Source organism: Coptis chinensis, chromosome 5 (assembly GCF_015680905.1).
Source record: "Coptis chinensis isolate HL-2020 chromosome 5, ASM1568090v1, whole genome shotgun sequence".
NCBI classification, from domain to species: domain Eukaryota; kingdom Viridiplantae; phylum Streptophyta; class Magnoliopsida; order Ranunculales; family Ranunculaceae; genus Coptis; species Coptis chinensis.
This window is the reverse complement of record NC_141460.1, coordinates 10,006,173-10,026,209: the sequence shown is the minus strand read 5'-3', so window position 1 is coordinate 10,026,209 and position 20,037 is coordinate 10,006,173. Positions and strand designations below refer to the sequence as shown.

Below are 20,037 nucleotides of genomic sequence, written 5' to 3'. Positions count from 1 at the left end.
TGTACGGAATCCATTGCAATTTTAATCGATTATAGTAGCAGCCTAATATCCTGATGTGGAATCCTTTGAATTGGTTGCTTCCCAACAACAATATTAAGAATCAGCGCACCACTACACGGTGATGTTCCAATGTCATATGTTTGAGCATTGATGTATAACCAAGTGTTCGTTAGCTCTCAAACAATCAAAGAATCGCTCTTTAACCAAGAAACAATGATGAAATTTGATAAAATCCAAAAGTGTTTATTACAAACCCTTAAGAAGAGAATTGCTAGCGTCCTGACCCTTTCTGGGGGTAGGACCATTCTACCTCTTAAGAAACAAAAAAAAGTGACCCATTTACCTACTCTAGTGGTTCTATTTTTATTCACAAAGCCGGACCAATACACATTATAGTGAGTTGACTCACTTTCTTTTTCTTAGTTCACCACAGTTAACTTCTTTCCTTTATCTAATTTACTTCTTCTTCTTCACCCATCAATCCCCCACCACTCCAACCACTGCCATTGTCACTGCCTCCAACCACCACCGTATTCTATAAACGCATTTGAACCATTCTTGTCATCTATCACCATTAATTAATCATTGAGGTTATAAAGAGAACCCACTACATTTTATTCCTAATTATGAATGCTCATAAAGGCCTCAAAAGAGAAACAATAGAACACAAAAATGAACTAAAGAATCATGTCCCAAACAAGAAAAAACCCGAATTTTTGCATAGAATGTTGGAATATTAAGAAGAGCTAAAGATTTTAGGTATTTACCACATAATTCTACTCAAAATGTTCATGATGGAAGAAACAATCCGAATTTTTTTAGTTCTAGCTCCTTTAATTTATGTCAATTTACCAATGTTGGTAGTTCCAATTGAAGAGGTAGGTGGTGATGTTTAGAGAGAAAATAGATGGTGGAGAAGAAGAAATAGAAAGGAGGAAGAGAGAGAGAGTTTGCAGGTGGGGGAAGATAAAAATTAGAAATAACCTGTTTTACAATTGTTTGGTCACTTTTTTTTGTTTCTTAAGAGGTAGAGTGGTCCTACCCCCAGAAAGGGTCAAGACCCTAGCAATTCTCTCTTAAGAAACCTTAAATAGGCTTTCCAAAAACATAAACAACTAACCTTGCGGTGACCTAAAACCAACTTACCAATTCCTAGGTGACAAAAAAACAAAAGGCCTGACTACCTAAGGCCCAAAGTGCATGAGCCCCCACGAAACTCAAACCAAGCGCGTGCGCGCACCCTTAAGTAACTGACAGAAAAAACAACAGGCCTGGCTAATTAAGGCCCAAAGGGCGTGCACCCCCACGAACAGCCCAAACCAAGGGCGTGCGCGCCCTCAACTAAGCACTAGCAGTAACTTGAACTGCATCAAGCATCCTAGTGCAGCTGTGCCTAGTGCCTGATAAGATATTCTGACAAGTATTGCCGATCGCAAGCTACATCCACTGATTGATAGTATATTAGTATACAAATCCATCATTTCTAGATCATTAGTGTGGTACTTCCGATATTGGAACTTCATATACTACAAACTTACAAAGAAGTTCAAGATCTAAAAGAAACAAAGGGAAAAGCAAAGTATAACATCTAAGTAAAGTATTTCTACAGGGTTCAAAGTTCAAACACAATATACAGACGCCATTTGTATATACACCAGTTTATATACAATTTTTATCTTTACAACCCATTTGGTATCTACATAAGATAAATATATACAGCACTAACTATATGTTACCAACTGAGCCCTGCAGTAAGTGTAGGTATAGGTTGCTTGTCTGACTTCCGTCTGTACATTATCAAGACAATATCACTCTCGCTTGACAATGGTTGGTTTTTGTGCAGTGTTTGGGTGGAACGTGAACTAATTCATGCGCAGGTTTCTCTACAGATTTACAAGGGATATCAAGTGTAGGTTCTGATTGATCTTCGAGGTTTGAACAGGTTACCGAAGAGAAAACCTGAGGCTGTCTCTTGCTGAGATTTAGGAGTAAAACTCGAATTGCGTTTGACTTTCAGTATGGTTTGCCCAATCTGTCGGCAAATTGAATCAACAGTTTTAGGTTCAACTGCATTGCCAGAGACATCAGTGACATGGAATGTATCTATTGCTTTCCCGGCCTTTGTTGATATCTCTGCTCTCCTGATGGACAAACTGTTCTCTCTGAAAATCCTGGTAATATCTGAAAGCAGTCCAATCCGATCCTCTGTGCAAAGTTCTAGCTCTAGTCCCTAAAGAACCAACCAACACGATTATTCATTTATTTCATTACCTATCTTGGAACAGAAACCTTACTGATCCAACTAAATTACCATACCTCTGAGGCTCGTCGTTGTATAGCTGCTTCCAGACATTGCGCCACTCGTTGTCTTTCTGCTTCTGAGCTTATAGGTAGCCCATCAACATGCCGAATGTAGTACTCCTAATAAAAATAAACAAATGACGTTATATATACCAGTAACTAAAGCTAATAGTCTGCACTGAACTTTTCAAAAGTGGCAATGGTTACAAGTTTTAGATCTAGAAAGTGGCTAGCAAAGGATAAAGTTTTATGGCAAGAAGGATAAACAGAATTTCCAAGCCACCACATTCCTGTAACCCGAATTTACCTGATAAGCTACCATCCTTCCCGTGTGCACGGTTCCATGAAACACCACATATTGCAGATCGGTTAAGGTAAAGATGGTGTCAAAGAATAGCTTGGGACGGTCCTTGGACCTCAGAGTTACCACGGTGTAGTCCTTCTCAACACAATCCAAAAGAACAACTTCAGGTCTCGAGCTATTGTCCTCTGGTTTCTCAATCCCAGCTCTTCCAACCATTTCGTAGTCCCTATCAGCAAACATCATCTGGTGCAGCCTTCTCTCCTTATGCAAAACTCCTGGAGGGGAAATCACCATTTTTGCTGTTGTCAAGTCATTGTTTCCTTTCAGAACATAACGGAGAAGTTCCCTTATACTGGACAAGCGTTTTGAGTCTTCAATTGCACATCCAGTAGATTCTTCAGTTACATGTACAACTGCTGCTGCTCTTGCGTTGTGTGTCCATATCTCAGCATTTACCACGTTACAGTGAAGGTCTGCCAGAACTGCACATACTTCGGACAGTAGACCCGGCCTATCAGTGCCAATTAACTCAATCGAGGTGTGCTCTTTGGAGGGCATTACCCCAACGGAACTTCTCAGAGAAGGCAGCAAACAAGCATAGGTTTCCAGAGACTGCAAGTTGTACATGAATACAGCGATTATAATCATTGGCAATAGTTCCAGTTTTGAGACATTAGAAACTGAAACAGGATCGCATCTATTGGGATTTAGGACATGGAAAACTCATGAAAAGGTTATTAAAAAAAGGTAACTTCTCCTTAGAGCACAAATTTAAAACTAATAGATTTAAAACTAATAGATTTAATTTAAAACCAAATCTAAAACTAATAGATTTAATTTAAAATTTAATTGATTTTATAGTTTTCGGTTCAGGTCGATTCGGTTTTGATTTATAATATATTTTATCGGTTTGGTTCGGTTCTAGATGAAATATAATATTATCGGTCTCGGTTTTGGTTTTGGGTTCTCAATTTTCTTATCGGTTCAATTTTCCAGAATCCTACTCAAACCGATCCATTTGACAGCCCTACTTAACAACTATAAGTTACCCATTGTTGCTACCTAAAATCTATTTGCAGCTTCCATTGCAGTCCGCCAGTTCATGGACTAGAAGAATGATAAGAACGAACTACGATCGAACTATAAGGAAAGCCCTCGTCAGCACAAAACAAAAAGAAACAAGCTAGAAGTTCAAATATTGAAGCGGTGCGAGCACTTCCTAAGACTGCCTAGATTAGTATTCTTATGGCAAACAATAAAACTTTTATTTGCAAGTTCAAGTTCATTATATAAGTTTTGAAGGTGAACAGAGAGAACAGATGCTTTGTTTCAACTTAGAGGCATCTGGTTCGATACATGTGAACTTTGTGGGATGGGATAACATCAAAGACATGCTCACATGCATCGCCTTAAAAATCAAAGAAACTATTGATTGAGTCCACATGCCAATATCCTAATTCCGCGGATAAGCATAACAAACCAAATGATAACTATGAATTGAAACAGGTATAGAAACACAAGTCAATGGAGGACGATAGAAGAAGGATAAACTTTTAAATCAAGTGGTGATTAAACTAGTAGGCTTACCATTTTTATACAATTCATGACCTCTTCGTCCCTGATCTTCTTCCCGTCAATGTCAGTCACTTTAAACACTGGAACACATTATTTTGGTTTTAGAAGACAATGGTGACAACAGGAAAATAATACTTATAAAAATTATTCTTACCATCCATGAACCATCCTCCATCAGAAGATATATAGGCCTTAATGATAATAAGGTTTAAATCTGTAAGAACTTGAACGACTTCGAGAAGAATCCCATGCTTGTTAACGCTGTCGACCTATATAATAAAACCACCCATCAAGCAGTTTCTAATAAACTACAAACAGAATATCCTTATGCAGATTCTATTGACAGAACAGAAAGCAGGAAAAGAAGGAAAGAGGCGGTACCTGAATAACAGTGGCATATTCACACGTATTATTATCAATAACAACTCTGCATCAACAAAATACGTATAAGATTCAAGGCGTCTTGAAATGGCTCAAATCAAAGATATTTTCAGAATAAAGTGAAGAAAAATATATGGAACTTGATATAGATAAAGAGTAAAGACTGAGAGAACGTGATAAAATTGCAAACGCTAGGAATTCCATGAACCAAAAAACAGCCTAAATCTGCAATTTTAATCACAAAAGAACAAGGAGACCGACACAGGAAAAAAAAAACGGGATGATATGGACTCCACAAACTTACTAAATTGAAGCCAAACAATCCCACTAATAGAAAAAAAAAGAAGAAGAATTGAAGAAGAAAAGAGGAGAACACATTCTTAAGTGTTGGCAAAGAAAAAGAAAACAGGGGAAATTGAACAGAACACCTCGAACTTTGACAAAAGTGCACTTTTAAGTCCAAAAACCAACATTGTTTACACAAAACAAAAACCCTTCAAATCATACACAAACTAAAAAGAAAAATGATTTTAACAAAAAGAAGAGTGGTTACCACCTTGGTGGGTTCATCCTTCTAATGAGCTTTTGATACTCATCATCCATCCTTTTTGCTTCAAATTTCTCAACTCAAATCTGTCCGAGAACCAAACACGTACACTTTAATACCCACAGAAACATACCAAATAAGTTCGTTTCTCAAAATGGGAACAAAAACATATACTTCCAATATCTTTGGAGCAAAAAAACAGGAAAGAGATAGAAAGAGCGAGACAAGAATACAGTTGAGTGAAAAAACAGGCTTAGCCATTCACAAACTGACAAACTGACCGAATGGTAATTACATACTACGTGTCAACTTCTTATTAGGTCTCTTAACAGTAACTGTTGCCCAGAATCTAATAAAAAATAAGTTTGATAATGGCATTGATTCGTATCTCGATAAGATTCGGTGGTGAGTATGAGGGTTACGTGAGAATAAAGAAACTTTTTTGCTTTTTTATGGATCTGATTTGGTCGTGAGGGAAAATTCGTCCGTACAAAAAGCGGGACCTTTGATGTTTTGAGACGACACGTGGAATTCGCACGGCTTTCTTGGAGTTTTGGCAGCGAAGACCGCGTGACCGACCGGTTCACTGCCCCGCTCCAAATAAATGAGCAACTGCCTTAGTCTACTACCCTTTGTCAATTGTTATGTTTCAGATTTTCTTTTAAATTTAGAAATGGAAACAGATGTGTAAATCTTGAGATTTATACAGTTATCCTAATTTCAAGTTTTTGTTAAGGTTAAATTTGGTAAAATGGATAACATGGAATATGGAAAATTCTTCTTTCGTGTCCTATTGAGTTGTGTATCAAGATGTGATATCGTGTCTATTTCAGTCAAATCAACGTTAATCAATTAGACAGTTGGAACAGAGAGTCAGGTCGAAGTGCTAATTCATAATTTCAGTTTCAAACTTCCGAGGATACTAGCATTATTAAACGGAAATATATGATGTACGTTTTGAATATTTCACCAGTCTTAAGTACGTTTAAGGATATTTTCCATTTTCTTAAGCATATTTTCCGACATAATGACTTTTGGGCTTTAAAAAGAGGTTAGATTCTCAATTAATAACACAAGTGTCAAACCATCAGTTGACATAGTAGCAGCAGTAGTAAGGATTCTTTTGAGCTTTCCAGACAGACAAACACGTTGTATGCTATGAAAAAGACTTGATAAATTCATGGTAAAGTCGACTGAATATATATATTTATCTATTGTAATTTGGTACTACTTTAATTAGCTGAGACATTAAAAACGAAAAACGACCGACTTCTAAATAAGTGGAAACAGTTAAACTGTTACCTCGTGGCGAATCTTGTTACACTGATTGGTGTAGCTGATGTGAGCCAAGACGAAGGATCCAGCTTTAACCACGTCATATGATGATCACGTGTGACGCACACTAAGTATCAAGTATCCAGATTAGAGTCTTTGGAAGTTGACAACTTGACACTTGCCAGGAATAAAGGGCAGTTGGAGAAATATCCAATCCAACATAGCTTGCTAATAAATAAGAGAGGAATTGGGACCCAGCTTAAAAAAGACTAGATACGGCTTCATAGTTTATTTATTTTGAAGATGTTCCAAAAACATGTATGTGATCGAGACATTTGGGCAGTTTCAAACTTGAAAATGATTGTTAGCTTCGTTCACTTGTATGAGGTGTGAACGAATGACCCGCATCATGCTCCATTATGGGCCTATGAGCAAATTTAAAATTATCGATATCTTTATAGTTAAGGATAATCTTTAGATTCTTAAACTATGACTAAAGACAAATATTTTAAGCTTGGTGGGAATTGAGAGTGCAAACTATGAAGTTGACGATTATATTGCTTTACTATCACTCTTCACTTCTTCAGGACCCTAGCTTGTGGGACTTGCATAGTTGCATGTGGTTTAAAATTGACGTTCCATTAGAATCACATATATAATCCAAGGAAGCTATTAATTAGGTTAGTAACTCTCAAAAGCTATTAGCCTAGCATTACTTAATCAATATCAAATTATCAATGACTAAGAAAAAAAAGGCTAAGACATTTCAAAGTCTACCTAACAAGATCTACGTGGGGGCAGACACAATCTAATCATATACACCAGGCAAGGCATATTAAACGACGATAAATCTCACTTGCGTAGGGGCAGAGAATTTTAGTTGAGAGAGAGGAGCGTAGTTGTGGAATAGTTAAGAATAATTAAACTTATGATTGCTCCCCAAGGACAGTGACCATTGAGCAACTAGTAGAGCAATCAAACGAAAAGAACTACGAATTTATCAGATTAATATATGCACCATTATTCGAAATTAGAGATGAAAGTGATACAGGAAATTGAACAAATAATGCGTAATTATATTCTTTACCAAAAAAAAAAGGTAATTATATTGGACTTCACAAGATCATCAGCAACAAACAATAACCGAAAGATAAGACACTTAAACTACAATCTAATTCGATTAGGACTTTGAAGCTAAATTAATATATTGATCTCTTACGATTCTCTGCGATCATGGACAATGAGCATTCAACAAACCCCAGAGCTTCAATCCAAATTGTTGGTGGATCGAAACACTGCACAGTTTATCGCACGTTGATGCTGCTTCATGTCCATATTACGCAACTACAATGCCTAACATCTGTTTTAGAACAAGTAACAGACAGCGAATCCGTTTCAGAAACAATTTTAGTGGTGATCCTCATTTGCAAAAATGGTAAATGGTGTAGTGCGTATACTACTAGAGATCTTTGGTTAGTTTTTCTTCTGGCTTTAGTGTCTTCATCAATCTGCTCGGTCGGTTTTCAACAGAGTGCAAGATAGACTGTGGTCTCATGGTCCACAATGACGAAGGGGTGCCTAGCGCTAAAGAGGTATGCTAAAATTGAAGGAGCTGAGATAAATAATGAGTTGACTCTTGCTAATGTGTTGTGTGTTAATCTTGGGGCAGTGGGAGTTGGGTTCACGGCTTTAATGAGAAGAACCGAGTTATTATGAATTCTACTCTTGCCACTGTGCTCATAGACATGTATGTGATACATTCACAAAACTTCCTAAAGATGGAATTTAGTGATAAAAGGCCTTGCTATGAGTGGTTTCAGAGATGCACTGATGCACGTACTTATTGCCATAAGGCTACAAAACTGATCTCAAAGATCTACAAGCGGGAGATACTTGTTAGGTATAGGAACAGCTTTCACCATTTTGAAGACCGCGTTTAGTTCTTGTAAGGAACATTGGTAAATGATAAGATCGAGGAGATGCAAGAGAAGTAGGACCAAAATTGAATCGGTCCATATATTGAAAATGTGAGAAAACATCGAACAAGCAAGAACAAAATGTCTTGGTTTAAACTCTGCGACATAGAATGAATAGAAAAAGGATCATATACAACTGTTTTAAAACGGTATTAATTGACCCGCTCTATGACTCTATTCTAACCATCAAAGAATCCTAGAATTTTAGGAGGAATGGGAATTGATGTTCTTTCTACTTCTTGAGGTATAATGACAGACCCAGAGGCTCGACTAGAAGGAATAGACAAGAGAATATGATATTAAACTTTTCACACCAGGTTTTAGAAGCCGACTAATGGGCAAACAATAAGGTGAACGAGTTTTGAATGCTCTGTTCCTACTTGATTGAACCAAAAAGACTATTATTCATGTTGCGAATTTGAACTAGTATCTTACCCTATTCCTGAAAACTTACCTATCACTTAGTATGTATTCACCAAAAATCAGAGCAAGAACATGACCCATCCCTGAAGTGATGAAAACGGTTACAGTCCCTTACAATCATCTGTCTGTTGTAGTACTTTGAGATCATCTTCAAGAAAAGATGACAATCATCACAGACACGAAGATTCTTGACAATCCTAATAGGAGTCTTGTGATCAGTACTTATAAGTCCAAAAGCAACAGCCAACTTCTCGCTATGGTGTAAAAGTGCTTGCTCCTTTTCATCCATGTCCACGTCGTGCAATGCAGAGGAGGTGCATGGGGCATAACCTTCGGTTTTCAATCTTGTAACTATCTCGTCCAACTTCTTGTAGATTTCTTTGGATCGGGAATGAGCACGGTCTCCAGCAAAGAATTCATTGACAACATTATTCACTGCAATTGAACTACAGCCTGGCTTCTTCACGACCCCTTTCTCTTTCATCTTCCTCCTTAAATTTGCAGCTTCATCCCATCTACCAGCCTTCGAGTATATATTTGATAAAAGTACATAATTCCCACAACTCTGAGGCTCCAATTCTATAAGACGGAGTGCTACTTCTTCTGCTAGCTTGACATTGCCATGTATCCTGCAAGCACTCAGCAGTGCCCCCCAAACTATCGGATGGGGATCCATAGGCATACTCTTAATGAGTTCATGAGCCTCCTCTATATGCCCAGCACGACCAAGAAGATCAACCATACACCCAAAATGTTCCACCTTTGGCATCAATCTGAACTCCTCACTCATCATGAAGAAGTATTTCACTCCAGCATCCACCAAACCCACATGACTACAAGCTTTCAAGAGCCCAACAAATGTAACATCATTGGGCTTGATCCCCGTGCTTCTCATATAAGAAAAAATGGTGAATGCCTCCTTGGCTTTTCCATGAGTGCCTAAAACCTCTATCATTGTGCTACACAAAAAGGTGTCCTTTACACGTGCATTGTTGAAAACTCTCTTTGCATCCTCGACGCTTCCACATTTGCCATACATATCTATCAATGCAGTGTTCACATAGACATCTATCTTGACTCGATTTCTATCAATATATGCATGGACCCATTTCCCCAAATCCAAAGCTCCAAGGTGAGCACAAACCGGAAGCACTGCAACAACCGTAACCTCATTCGGCTTAACATCCGATACTTGCATCACTCTAAATAGTTCTAACGCCTCCAAAAACTGTCTATTATGCACATAACAAGTAATCATGACATTCCAAGAAACCACATTTTTTCGCGGCATCTCATCAAATAATCTCCTCATCTCCCCACTCTCCCCAATTTTAGCATACCCAGATATCAAAGCATTCCAAGAAATAACATCCTTTTCCGGCATGTCCTCAAACAACTTCCTCGCCATTTCCATATCCCCACATTTACAATACATATCCACAATAGTATTCCAACTCGAAACATTCCTAACAGGCATCAGTTCAAAAACCTCTTTTGCATACCCATACTCCCCACATTTTATATAACCAGCTATCATAGTATTCCAACAAATAACATCTTTATCAACAATCTTATCAAACACCAAACGTCCATAACTCGACAAACCACAAGCACAATACATATCTATGAAAGCAGTCTGAACAATCAGTCTTTCAGCACAACCCATTTTTAAAACAAGTCCATGCAACTCTTTACCAATGTGAATCTTTCCTAAAGTAGAAGCTGATCTTAAAACAACAGGAAAAGTAAATGAATCACAAGTAACAGAACGATACCTCATCAGTGTATATAAAGTCAATGCATCTTGATGGAAGTCATTTAGTGAGTAGCCTTTAATCATTGCATTGTAAAAGAAGAGTTTGGGGTGATGGAGTTTATCGAAAAGGTGACGAGCATAGTTCATGGTATTCGAAATAGAGCAACATAAGAAGAGTTGGCCGAAGACAAGGTCGTTTTGTGTTAAACCAGTTTTGATGATTTGAGCGTGGAGGGTTTTGAGTTGGGTTGGTGTTTTGGGTGACTTGAGTGAAGTGTATAGCCATTCTTCTTTTGTCGGGTTTGGGTTTTGGGTTTGGAGAGATGATAGTGTTGGAATTGGTGGAGATGATAATAAGCAAGACATTTTTCTACGAGTGTCGAAAATGTACTTCTGTAATACTTCCCTCTTCCTATCCTACTATCAGACAAAGTTAGTTGGACCACAAATGGGCTTGGGCTGCTCTTATTCAGACCGTGAGAACTGTAGTGATCTTTATAAGAATGATGAAAACTAAAGATGAGAAAATTAAAAATGAATTATACTGGAAACTCAGTTTTATTAACATGTAATAATGGCGGTTACAATTTCCTCACTTTCTCTTTCTCTCTCATTCTTTACAAATGATTTTGGAATGAATCTATTTCTTCCACTTTCAGTCTTTATATAATGTTGTCCAATTATCAACTGTCGCGTGTCCATCTTCTTCCTCCCTCCTTTTTCCCTCTTCCTACCTATAATGCACAAACTTATTTAACATCTTGTAATATACCGTCATATTTCAAGTTGGAATATTGGTATGACGATATTTGCCCACATCATCCCCCCCTCTCGAAATGTTCAAATTTTCATCCCGAAAAATTTGAATGTTTCGAGAACCATAAAAAAATATAACCACAAACCCAAATTCAAAATTCAAACGGTTACAACTGTAGACAACTCAGTTGCCTTGAAATCACAAATGCCGTATTTTATTCTTTCTCTCTCTTCACTTTTTCAAACTTATAAAACCTTGTTTCATCTTCTCTTTCCTCACTTTTACACAAAAACATCTATAACCCCACCACCATTATCGTCTCCAGAAAAAGCTCCATCTTGTCTGTACTCACTATTACTTTCAAAGAATTTCTCTGCACAATATCAGGTTAGTACTACAAAATAACTTAAACATACTATTTCCTATTACAACTTTATCGTTTGTTGAAAATAAACTAAACTGACTTCGCCATCTTTTTTATCCATATTATTCTACTTGGGGTTTAGGTTTTGAGTGCTTGAAAATTACATGCGTATCCTTATACTAATTAGATTCTTAATTACAATCTTTGACAGTATGGCTAGGAGAAAAACTTGTGTTAACTTTATACGTACTCTCTCGAAACAATCCTAGCTTCGACGTCAAGAACGTATACGTTTGAGACACACTTCTTCACCTCGAACCCCGACATTATCCTCTCGAGACTTCGATACGTGCCTAGTAAATAACATATTATATACTTATACTAGATACAACGATAGTATCGTAGCTCAGATAAAGGATATACTTCTAATAAAAAAAATTATTGTTTCTAGTGATACCACCATGTCTAATGAAAGTGTTGAATCTGCAACTCTAATCAACTCGTCATCTTCAGCCTCTTCATCTCAAAGAACTGAAATTGATGAAACAACATGGCACGCTTCGTATCTGGCTGATGGCTTACCCTGCCATCCCTTCGAAACTGTGGATTCAGATACCGATCGGGAAATTATTGATGATCATAGCATGTGGAGCGGTGGTTTGGATCCCTGCTTTCTTGAAAGACCCAACTTGCATATAGTTAGAGCTGCCTACCAAATACCCGAATCTATCTAACTTCGACACTACGCTGGAAGTAAAAAAAGAACTCAATGTCAAAGCGGCGAACACAAAACTACCATTATTGCTGTTGGGCAATTGGCTGCCGCCTTGCGTCTTCCCTTATCGAAGCTTGATTGAGAAATATTGAACTACCTGGCCATCTCTCCTGGCCAAGGCACAGGCAACTTCTGGAGATTATTATATATTTGTAACTTCTATAATTCTCATCTGGAACCCGATGTCCGGCCCTCTAAAAGAATCCGTCTCATTGATATCCAAAAACACTATACCTTTATTGAATGTATCGAGAAAAACAAACATAATATCAAAGAACCTAGTGGTTATTTTTATCCCAAAAGACGAATGCACCGTACTGGCATTATAAGGAAAAATCGAGATACTGATTTCAGATGGCCATTATTCCCTATCATTGTATCTGGGTAGTGGGAGTCATATGAATCGATAGCAGTTCCATCCTTAGCACATCCTGTGTTTAACCTTAATGGTACGTTATCTTTCGACATCCCCTACCTCCTTTATCTAGAGGCTTTTATCTGACTGATCTATTATTGCGAGTTTGTTTCAGTTCCTAAACCAGCCTCGATGAAAAGTCTTGGGGAATCCACTAGAGTAACAGATCTTCTAAATGGCACTGACAAAGAAGTCAATGTTTGAACTGGCGCTGATAAGTATGGCAATCCAAAATTGATTGTCGAGCTTCCCGATACCGCCAATTATGTCGCTCCTTTATATTTCCTAAAAAGTTCCGTTCTTCGAGGTCAAGATTCCTTACCTTCCACGTCTGATATGCCATGTGACACTACTCCATGTCCTTTACGACCTTGCTCTTCTGAACAACTGTTCAGAACAAACTTCAATTCTATTGAATTACCCATTAATACTCCTCGATGTTATTTTGAATATATTGTTAATGGTTTTAGAATAACTGAAGATCTTTTTCCTTAAATCAAGAAAGAGATTCCCAATTTCTATAATTATCCTCTTTTGAACGATGTATTTGTTCAGCATTGCTTATTTTTCACATATATGACATCTCGTATTTCTCATGCTCCAGTCAAAACCTCGAAGATGCTCCACAAATTTATGAGCAAGAAAAAACCAACAGATGGTAGTTCATCCCAAGCTCCTACTTCCTCCCGAGATCAGAATGTCAACCCAGTACATCATTCAAAAAAAAGAAAAGAACTTTGCCAAACTACAGCACCACCAGCTTCGAAACCCAACAAGCCTGCCAAGAGTACCAACATTACCCCTGCCGTTATACCCTCCAAGCCTTTAACTCATCCGTCCTCCACAAAGCCTATTTTTTCTGACTCCTCTTCATCCACTAGCGACTTTGAAGTTAAACTTGTTCTTCGAGATCATACCTCTGTTAAAAAAAAATGCCTCTCTATTATCTGACCCTGCTGTACCTGGTCTCAGAGAAACTCTTGTGATGAATACTATCCTTCCTCGAGATAGGCGAGCAATGATCGAAATCACCACAGAAGAAAGATTTCAACTCCTATGCACTTCTCTTGAGAAAGTAAGTTTCTAATCCTCACCTTGCTCTTACCCTTATTTATCTATCACCTTATCTGCAAACCATATCTTCTCCTTTCCAGGTTAAAATTGCTGCTGTGGGGCAATTTGAGAGTGATATGGCTAGTTGACGTCGCTATATGGAAGAAATTTAGCAGCTGAAAAAGGACAAAAACACTCTTGAACATTCTCTTGCGAAAGAAAAAGATCGTGTTGCCGAGACAAAGAGATACTTTGATGAAGTCATTGAGCTACATCAGAAATTGAACACCTCTTTCCAGGTTATGGAAAGATAACTTGCTCAAACCAAAATCTCCCTCGCTACTGAAAGATCTGAACGGGCAGCTGAAAAGAATGACCTGGAAACTGAACTAGATAAAGCACATTCCCAAGTGGCTGACTATGCTTCACAAATGGAATATTGTGTGGAAACCATGAAAGGTTTCAGACAATTTCTTCCTGCTGATATCATCAAAGAGAAAGGCCTGGATTCTGATAATGAGAGCGAGCTGTCCTCCGATATTAGTGTTGGTGATGCTGGAAATGATATTGTGGATTCCATTCCTCCTGCAAATGAGGCGGCCGAGACGGAGATTTCTACTCCACCTTTTAATCCCGACTCCCTCCTTAGCACTCCTAATATCTTAGATGATCCAGATATTCATGTTGGTCTCAACAGACTTTTAGAATCAGAGAAGTTCAACGCCAAACCCACCGAGACTTGAACCCACTTCTAATCTTTCTGTTTTACAAAGTTGAATGAATGTAATATTTGATACAATGATCTATCTATCTTTGTCCTCCGATTTTGATGAGGAATTTTGAATGTCGATACTGGCTTAAGCTGCTTTTGTAACTTTTTAAACATTCCTTGTAAACTGTGGAAAATATACCTTTTTGCTTTCTATAGACTCATTTTGTATGCAACACTTGTGATATTTAACATCCTCAAACAGGAAAATAAACTCATTTTCTATACCCTTCTTAAACAAGTACGAAAAAACATATCGATACTTATATAACCTGTATATTCATTTTAAAACAATTTTCGATACCACTCCCCCTAAAAATAGTATCGATACTTATCATATACTTAAATTTTTAAACGAGTTTCGATACCACTCCCACTCAAAGTAGTATCGATACTTATCATATACTTAAATTTTTAAAACGAGTTTCGATACCACTCCCACTAAAAGTAGTATCGATACTTATCATATACTTAAATTTTTAAAACGAGTTTGGATACCACTCCCACTAAAAGTAGTATTGATACTTATCATATACTTAAATTTTTAAAATGAGTTTCGATACTACTCCCACTAAAAGTAGTATCTATACTTATCATATACTTAAATTTTTAAAACAAGTTTCGATACCACTCCCATTCAAAGTAGTATCGATACTTATCATATACTTAAATTTTTAAAACGAGTTTCGATACCACTCCCATTCAAAGTAGTATCGATACTTATCATACACTTAAATTTTTAAAACGAGTTTCGATACCACTCCCATTCAAAATAGTATCGATACTTATCATATACTTAAGTTTTTAAAACGAGTTTCGATACCACTCCCACTCAAAGTAGTATCGATACTTATCATATACTTAAATTTTTAAAACGAGTTTCGATACCACTCCCACTCAAAGTAGTATCGATACTTATCATATACTTAAATTTTAAAACGAGTTTCGATACCACTCCCACTAAAAGTAGTATCGATACTTATCGTATACTTAAATTTTTAAAACAAGTTTCGATACCACTCCCACTCAAAGTAGTATCGATACTTATCATATACTTAAATTTTTAAAACGAGTTTCGATACCACTCCCACTAAAAGTAGTATCGATACTTATCATATACTTAAATTTTTAAAACGAGTTTCGATATCATTCCCACTAAAAGTAGTATCAATACTTATCATATAATATTATTCTTTGACATGCACTTATTATAGCCAATATATATTATGTTGACCCACAAAGTACAGGCTTAAAAACCAAAACTGATTGTACTTACACAAACATCCTTCGAACCTCTGACTGTCCCATGCACATACAACGAAGAAAACAGCTTTTCCATACCTCTTTCTCGTTTTCATGCACACCTACCATTAGTCATTCTTTTTTTCTTATCAAATCAACATTAAAACTGGTATTCGTGCCCACTTTTTCTTCTATAAAAACCCTTTAAAACTTTGCATTTTAACCTATCTCTTTCCATTTCCTTATTGATTATCTTAAAAAACATGACTTCTACTTCCCTCTTCCTTATTATTATGGTCATTAGCATGGTTTTACCCAATCCTTCTGATCATTCTCCCCCAGAACGCTGGTCTGATTGTAACACCACTGACCTCTCTGATGATGAAGAGCATTCCGAAAAAGAAACAAAAGAAGACAAAGAAAACAAAGAAGAAAAAGAAACTGATGAGAAAGAAAATGAACATGACCATAGCGATGAATGGTTGAAAGATCCACATTGTAATGACTATGCCAAAGGTAACGCAGATGATGATGAAGAAATTCCCAATATTTATTCTGATGAAGATGATGGTGAAGATGGTGATGATGAAGATGAAGATAAAGATGATGATGGCGATGAAGATGAAGATGATGATGACGATGAAGATTATGATTAACTTTGTTTCTTATATTTTATCTTTTATTGTAACCTGTAATAGGCTGCTTCGCCTACCCTTGTTCCCTTTCTGATGAAATATTATTGCACTATCTCTGATACTAGCTTCCTTAATTATTAACACCTGCTTCTGCTTTTGACATAAAAACAAATTTATGTCGATATTCAACACTCGACATCCATATTGTATTTAAATATTATTCCTACAAACATACCTTTCCTTCATCCATATTCTGGTGTCGATCAATCAACCTTATGTATTCCATATTTCTCCATTCGCCTTTATGCTCAAAATTATATTTTACCGACCTGAGTTTGCATTTCTGCCCAGGATAATATTTTATTGACCTGGTATTGAGATGAAGATCTACAGATCACCAGGATTTTTTGACCCGAACTTGACATTTCTGCCAAGAACTAGATTTTATTGACCTGAACTCGCATTTCTACCAAGAACATGATTTTATTGACCTGGTATCGAGATGAGGATCTACAGATCACCAGGATTTTTTGACCCGAACTTGACATTTCTGCCAAGAACTGGATTTTATTGACCTGAACTCGTATTTCTGCCAAGAACAGGATTTTATTGACCTGGTATCGAGATGAGGATTTACAGATCACCAGGATTTTTTTGACCCGAACTTGACATTTCTACCAAGAACTGGATTTTATTGACCTGGTATCGAGATGAGGATCTACAGATCACCAGGATTTTGCTTGACCTATTATCATTCATATAATTCTATAGATACAAATATTTGTTATACACGTATCAACATTGATTTCAAGAATGATATTATTTTTTATTGATCGTATGGCCTTGATAACAAAAAATTACATCATAATACTGGAAATATTCTTTATTAATAAAATGCTTTCAAATTGCTTACATTTTGAGGCTTTGATAATATTATACCTTCAGCCTTTATTAAGTAGTAAGCTTTATTGATCCCGACTTTGTGAATGATGTAAGGCCCTTCCTAGCTTGCTGCTAGTTTGTCAACCCCTTTTTCTTTAGTAGCTTGAGTAACCACTTTCAGGACCAAATCTCATTCCTGAAAATGTCTTTGTCTTACTTTTTTATTGACAGCTTTTCTAAGCTGCTTATGATAGGTGTCGAGCTTTAGCCTTGCTTGATCCCTTGTTTCCTCGAGATTAAGAACTTCTGAAGCCATTCTCTCATTATTCTGACCACTCTTTATCATCTTTGCTCTGGATGTCAATACCACCATTTCTGATGGAGTTACTGCCTCCATACCATAAGCCAAAGTAAAAGGTGATTCACCCATGGCTATTCGAGGTGTTGTTCTATAAGCCCATAAAACACTATTTAGCTCATCCACCGACAGACCCTTCTTGTCTTCTAATTTTTTCTTGATATTATCCATAATGGTCTTATTTGTTGCCTCTGCCTGCCTGTTACCTTGAGCATAGTATGGCGCATATGTGAAGTGCTTAACCTTGTAAGATTCCAAGAAAGCTTTCACCTTCCCACCTTCGAACTGCAGACCATTATCTGATATAATAGCATAAGGCAACCCATATCGACATATGACTCGTTCAAAAAGGAAACTTACGACATCCTTTTCTTTGATATGTTGTAGAGTTATGGCTTCTACCCATTTTGTAAAATAATTTGTGACTGCCAATATGAACCTTCTTTTGCCCCTCCCTGGTGTAAGCGGACCGACAATATCCATACCCCATAGAGCAAAAGGCCATGGGTTTGAAACACAATGTAACTCTTCAGCTGGGACATGTGTGGCCTTCCCATGAATTTGGCATTGCACACTTTTTTGCATATCGAAGATAATCCCTTCGCATTTGAGGCCAAAAATATCCCTATCTTGTAATTTTATTGGCCAATGACCTACCAGCTGAGTGGTTTCCACATTCGCCTTCGTGAAGCTCAGCAATGATTAGTTGTGCTTCCCCATACGATACGCATTTCAAATGTGGACCTCCATGATTCTTTCGATACAACTCACTATCAATCAATATATATCTTTGGGCGCCCGATTTGATTCTTCTGGCCTCATTTTTGTCCTCCACTATTTTCCCGCAAGCCAAATATGAAGTATATGGTTCCATCCATGACGCCCCCAGTGTATCAATCTCCATAACTGATAATCCTTCAATGTCAATGCTCGGCTTCTCTTGAACGCCGATATGCAGAGTACAACCCTCCATATTTTCCAGCATTGCTACCACATATGCTAAAGCATCTGTATATCGATTTTCATTCCTATTGAGATGTTGTAGCCTTATTTTACTGAAATCCTTCAACTTAGACTTTATAAAATTCAAGTAATCGACCATGTTTTCACATTTTGCTGAGTATCCCCCATTAATTTAGCTGACCACGAGCATCGAATCACTAAAAATTGATAACTCCTTTATATTAAAAGATTTAGCCATCTCGAGACCAGCTATCAAAGCCTCATATTCAGCCTCATTGTTTGATGTATGGAAACTCAATGTTATTGCAGTCTCGAGTCTTTGATTCTCAGGAGTAACCAACACTACTCCTATGCCATACCCCTTTCCTCCAGAAGATCCATCAACAAATAGTCTCCAACCATTTGCTCCAGCCCATGGATCATCTGTATCGACAACATCATCAGGCTCTTGTAGCATTGCGAGATCTTCTTCTTCCATGCCCCAACTGGCATCTTCAGATGGAAAATCAGCCAGGAAATCGGATAACACCTGACTCTTTTCCGATATGCAGTTTTGATACTCGACTCCAAATTCATTTATTAGTACCGACCATTTAGACATTCTTCCTGATTTAGCAGTTTTTGCTAAAGTCTGTTTTAGCGGTAGATTCGTCATTACTATCACTGAATGTGCTTGAAAATAAGGCTTTAATCTTTGAGATGAGAATAACAATGTCAAGGCATACTTTTCTATCATCGAATATCGAGTCTCGGCCTCGAGCATCGTTTTACTTTGAAAATACACTGGTCTTTCCATACCATTTTCCACCTTCACGAGGACAGAGCTTATCGCAAATTCCGATACAGCCAAATAAAGAAGTAAATTTTCTCCCTCATCTGGCTTTGTTAGGGTTGGCATTTCTTGCAAATATTTCTTTAATTCACAAAATGCATCTTCACACTCCTCATTCCAACAGAACTTGACATTCTTTTTAAGTAATTTAAAAAGTGGCTTACAGCGATCAGACGTTCTGGAAATGAATATATTGAGCGCCGCTATTCTTCCCGTCAGCCTTTGTATTTGCTTTCGAGTTGTAGGTTATGATATTTATTGAAGCGCTCGTATTTGATCAGGATTAGCATCGATACCTTGCTTCGTAACGATATAACCCAAAAATTTCCCAGAACTGACCCCGAAAGTACATTTTTCAGGGTTTAGCTTCATATTAAACTCCCTCAATATTCTGAACACCGTATCGAGGTCCTTTATATGATCACCAGCTTTCATAGATTTGATGACCATGTCA

The 20,037-nt window shown here is 37.3% G+C and overlaps 2 protein-coding genes and 1 pseudogene across 3 annotated transcripts; all 3 read right to left on the bottom strand.

Moving 5' to 3' along the window:
- Positions 1-1,582: 1,582 nt before the first annotated feature.
- On the bottom strand, positions 1,583-5,502 carry LOC147496609 (ACT domain-containing protein ACR6-like). The gene is made up of 7 exons (XM_086559572.1): positions 5,118-5,502; positions 4,562-4,607; positions 4,335-4,449; positions 4,193-4,260; positions 2,609-3,217; positions 2,317-2,421; positions 1,583-2,230 (listed from the first exon to the last, which is right to left on the bottom strand). Exons 1-7 carry the CDS (start codon positions 5,162-5,164, stop codon positions 1,904-1,906), a joined length of 1,317 nt encoding a protein of 438 aa, XP_086415698.1. The 5' UTR covers positions 5,165-5,502; the 3' UTR covers positions 1,583-1,903.
- Positions 5,503-8,739: 3,237 nt separating this feature from the next.
- On the bottom strand, positions 8,740-10,953 carry LOC147496608 (pentatricopeptide repeat-containing protein At3g62890 pseudogene; annotated as a pseudogene). Its single transcript, XR_015194832.1, has one exon. The product of XR_015194832.1 is annotated as a pentatricopeptide repeat-containing protein At3g62890 pseudogene (transcript).
- A 7,970-nt stretch (positions 10,954-18,923) lies between these two features.
- Positions 18,924-19,406, bottom strand: LOC147496607 (uncharacterized). Its single transcript, XM_086562617.1, has one exon. The coding sequence runs from the start codon at positions 19,404-19,406 to the stop codon at positions 18,924-18,926; it is 483 nt and encodes a 160-aa protein (XP_086418743.1).
- Positions 19,407-20,037: the final 631 nt, after the last annotated feature.

Excerpts from the sequence above, each read along its gene's own strand:
- LOC147496607 (XM_086562617.1), bottom strand. The coding sequence starts at position 19,406 with ATGACGAATCTACCGCTAAAACAGACTTTAGCAAAAACTGCTAAATCA.
- LOC147496609 (XM_086559572.1), bottom strand. The coding sequence starts at position 5,164 with ATGGATGATGAGTATCAAAAGCTCATTAGAAGGATGAACCCACCAAG. Across the intron at positions 4,608-5,117 it reads AGAAGGATGAACCCACCAAG|AGTTGTTATTGATAATAATA; the intron begins GTGGTAACCACT and ends TTGTTGATGCAG. Across the intron at positions 2,231-2,316 it reads TACAACGACGAGCCTCAGAG|GGACTAGAGCTAGAACTTTG; the intron begins GTATGGTAATTT and ends TTGGTTCTTTAG.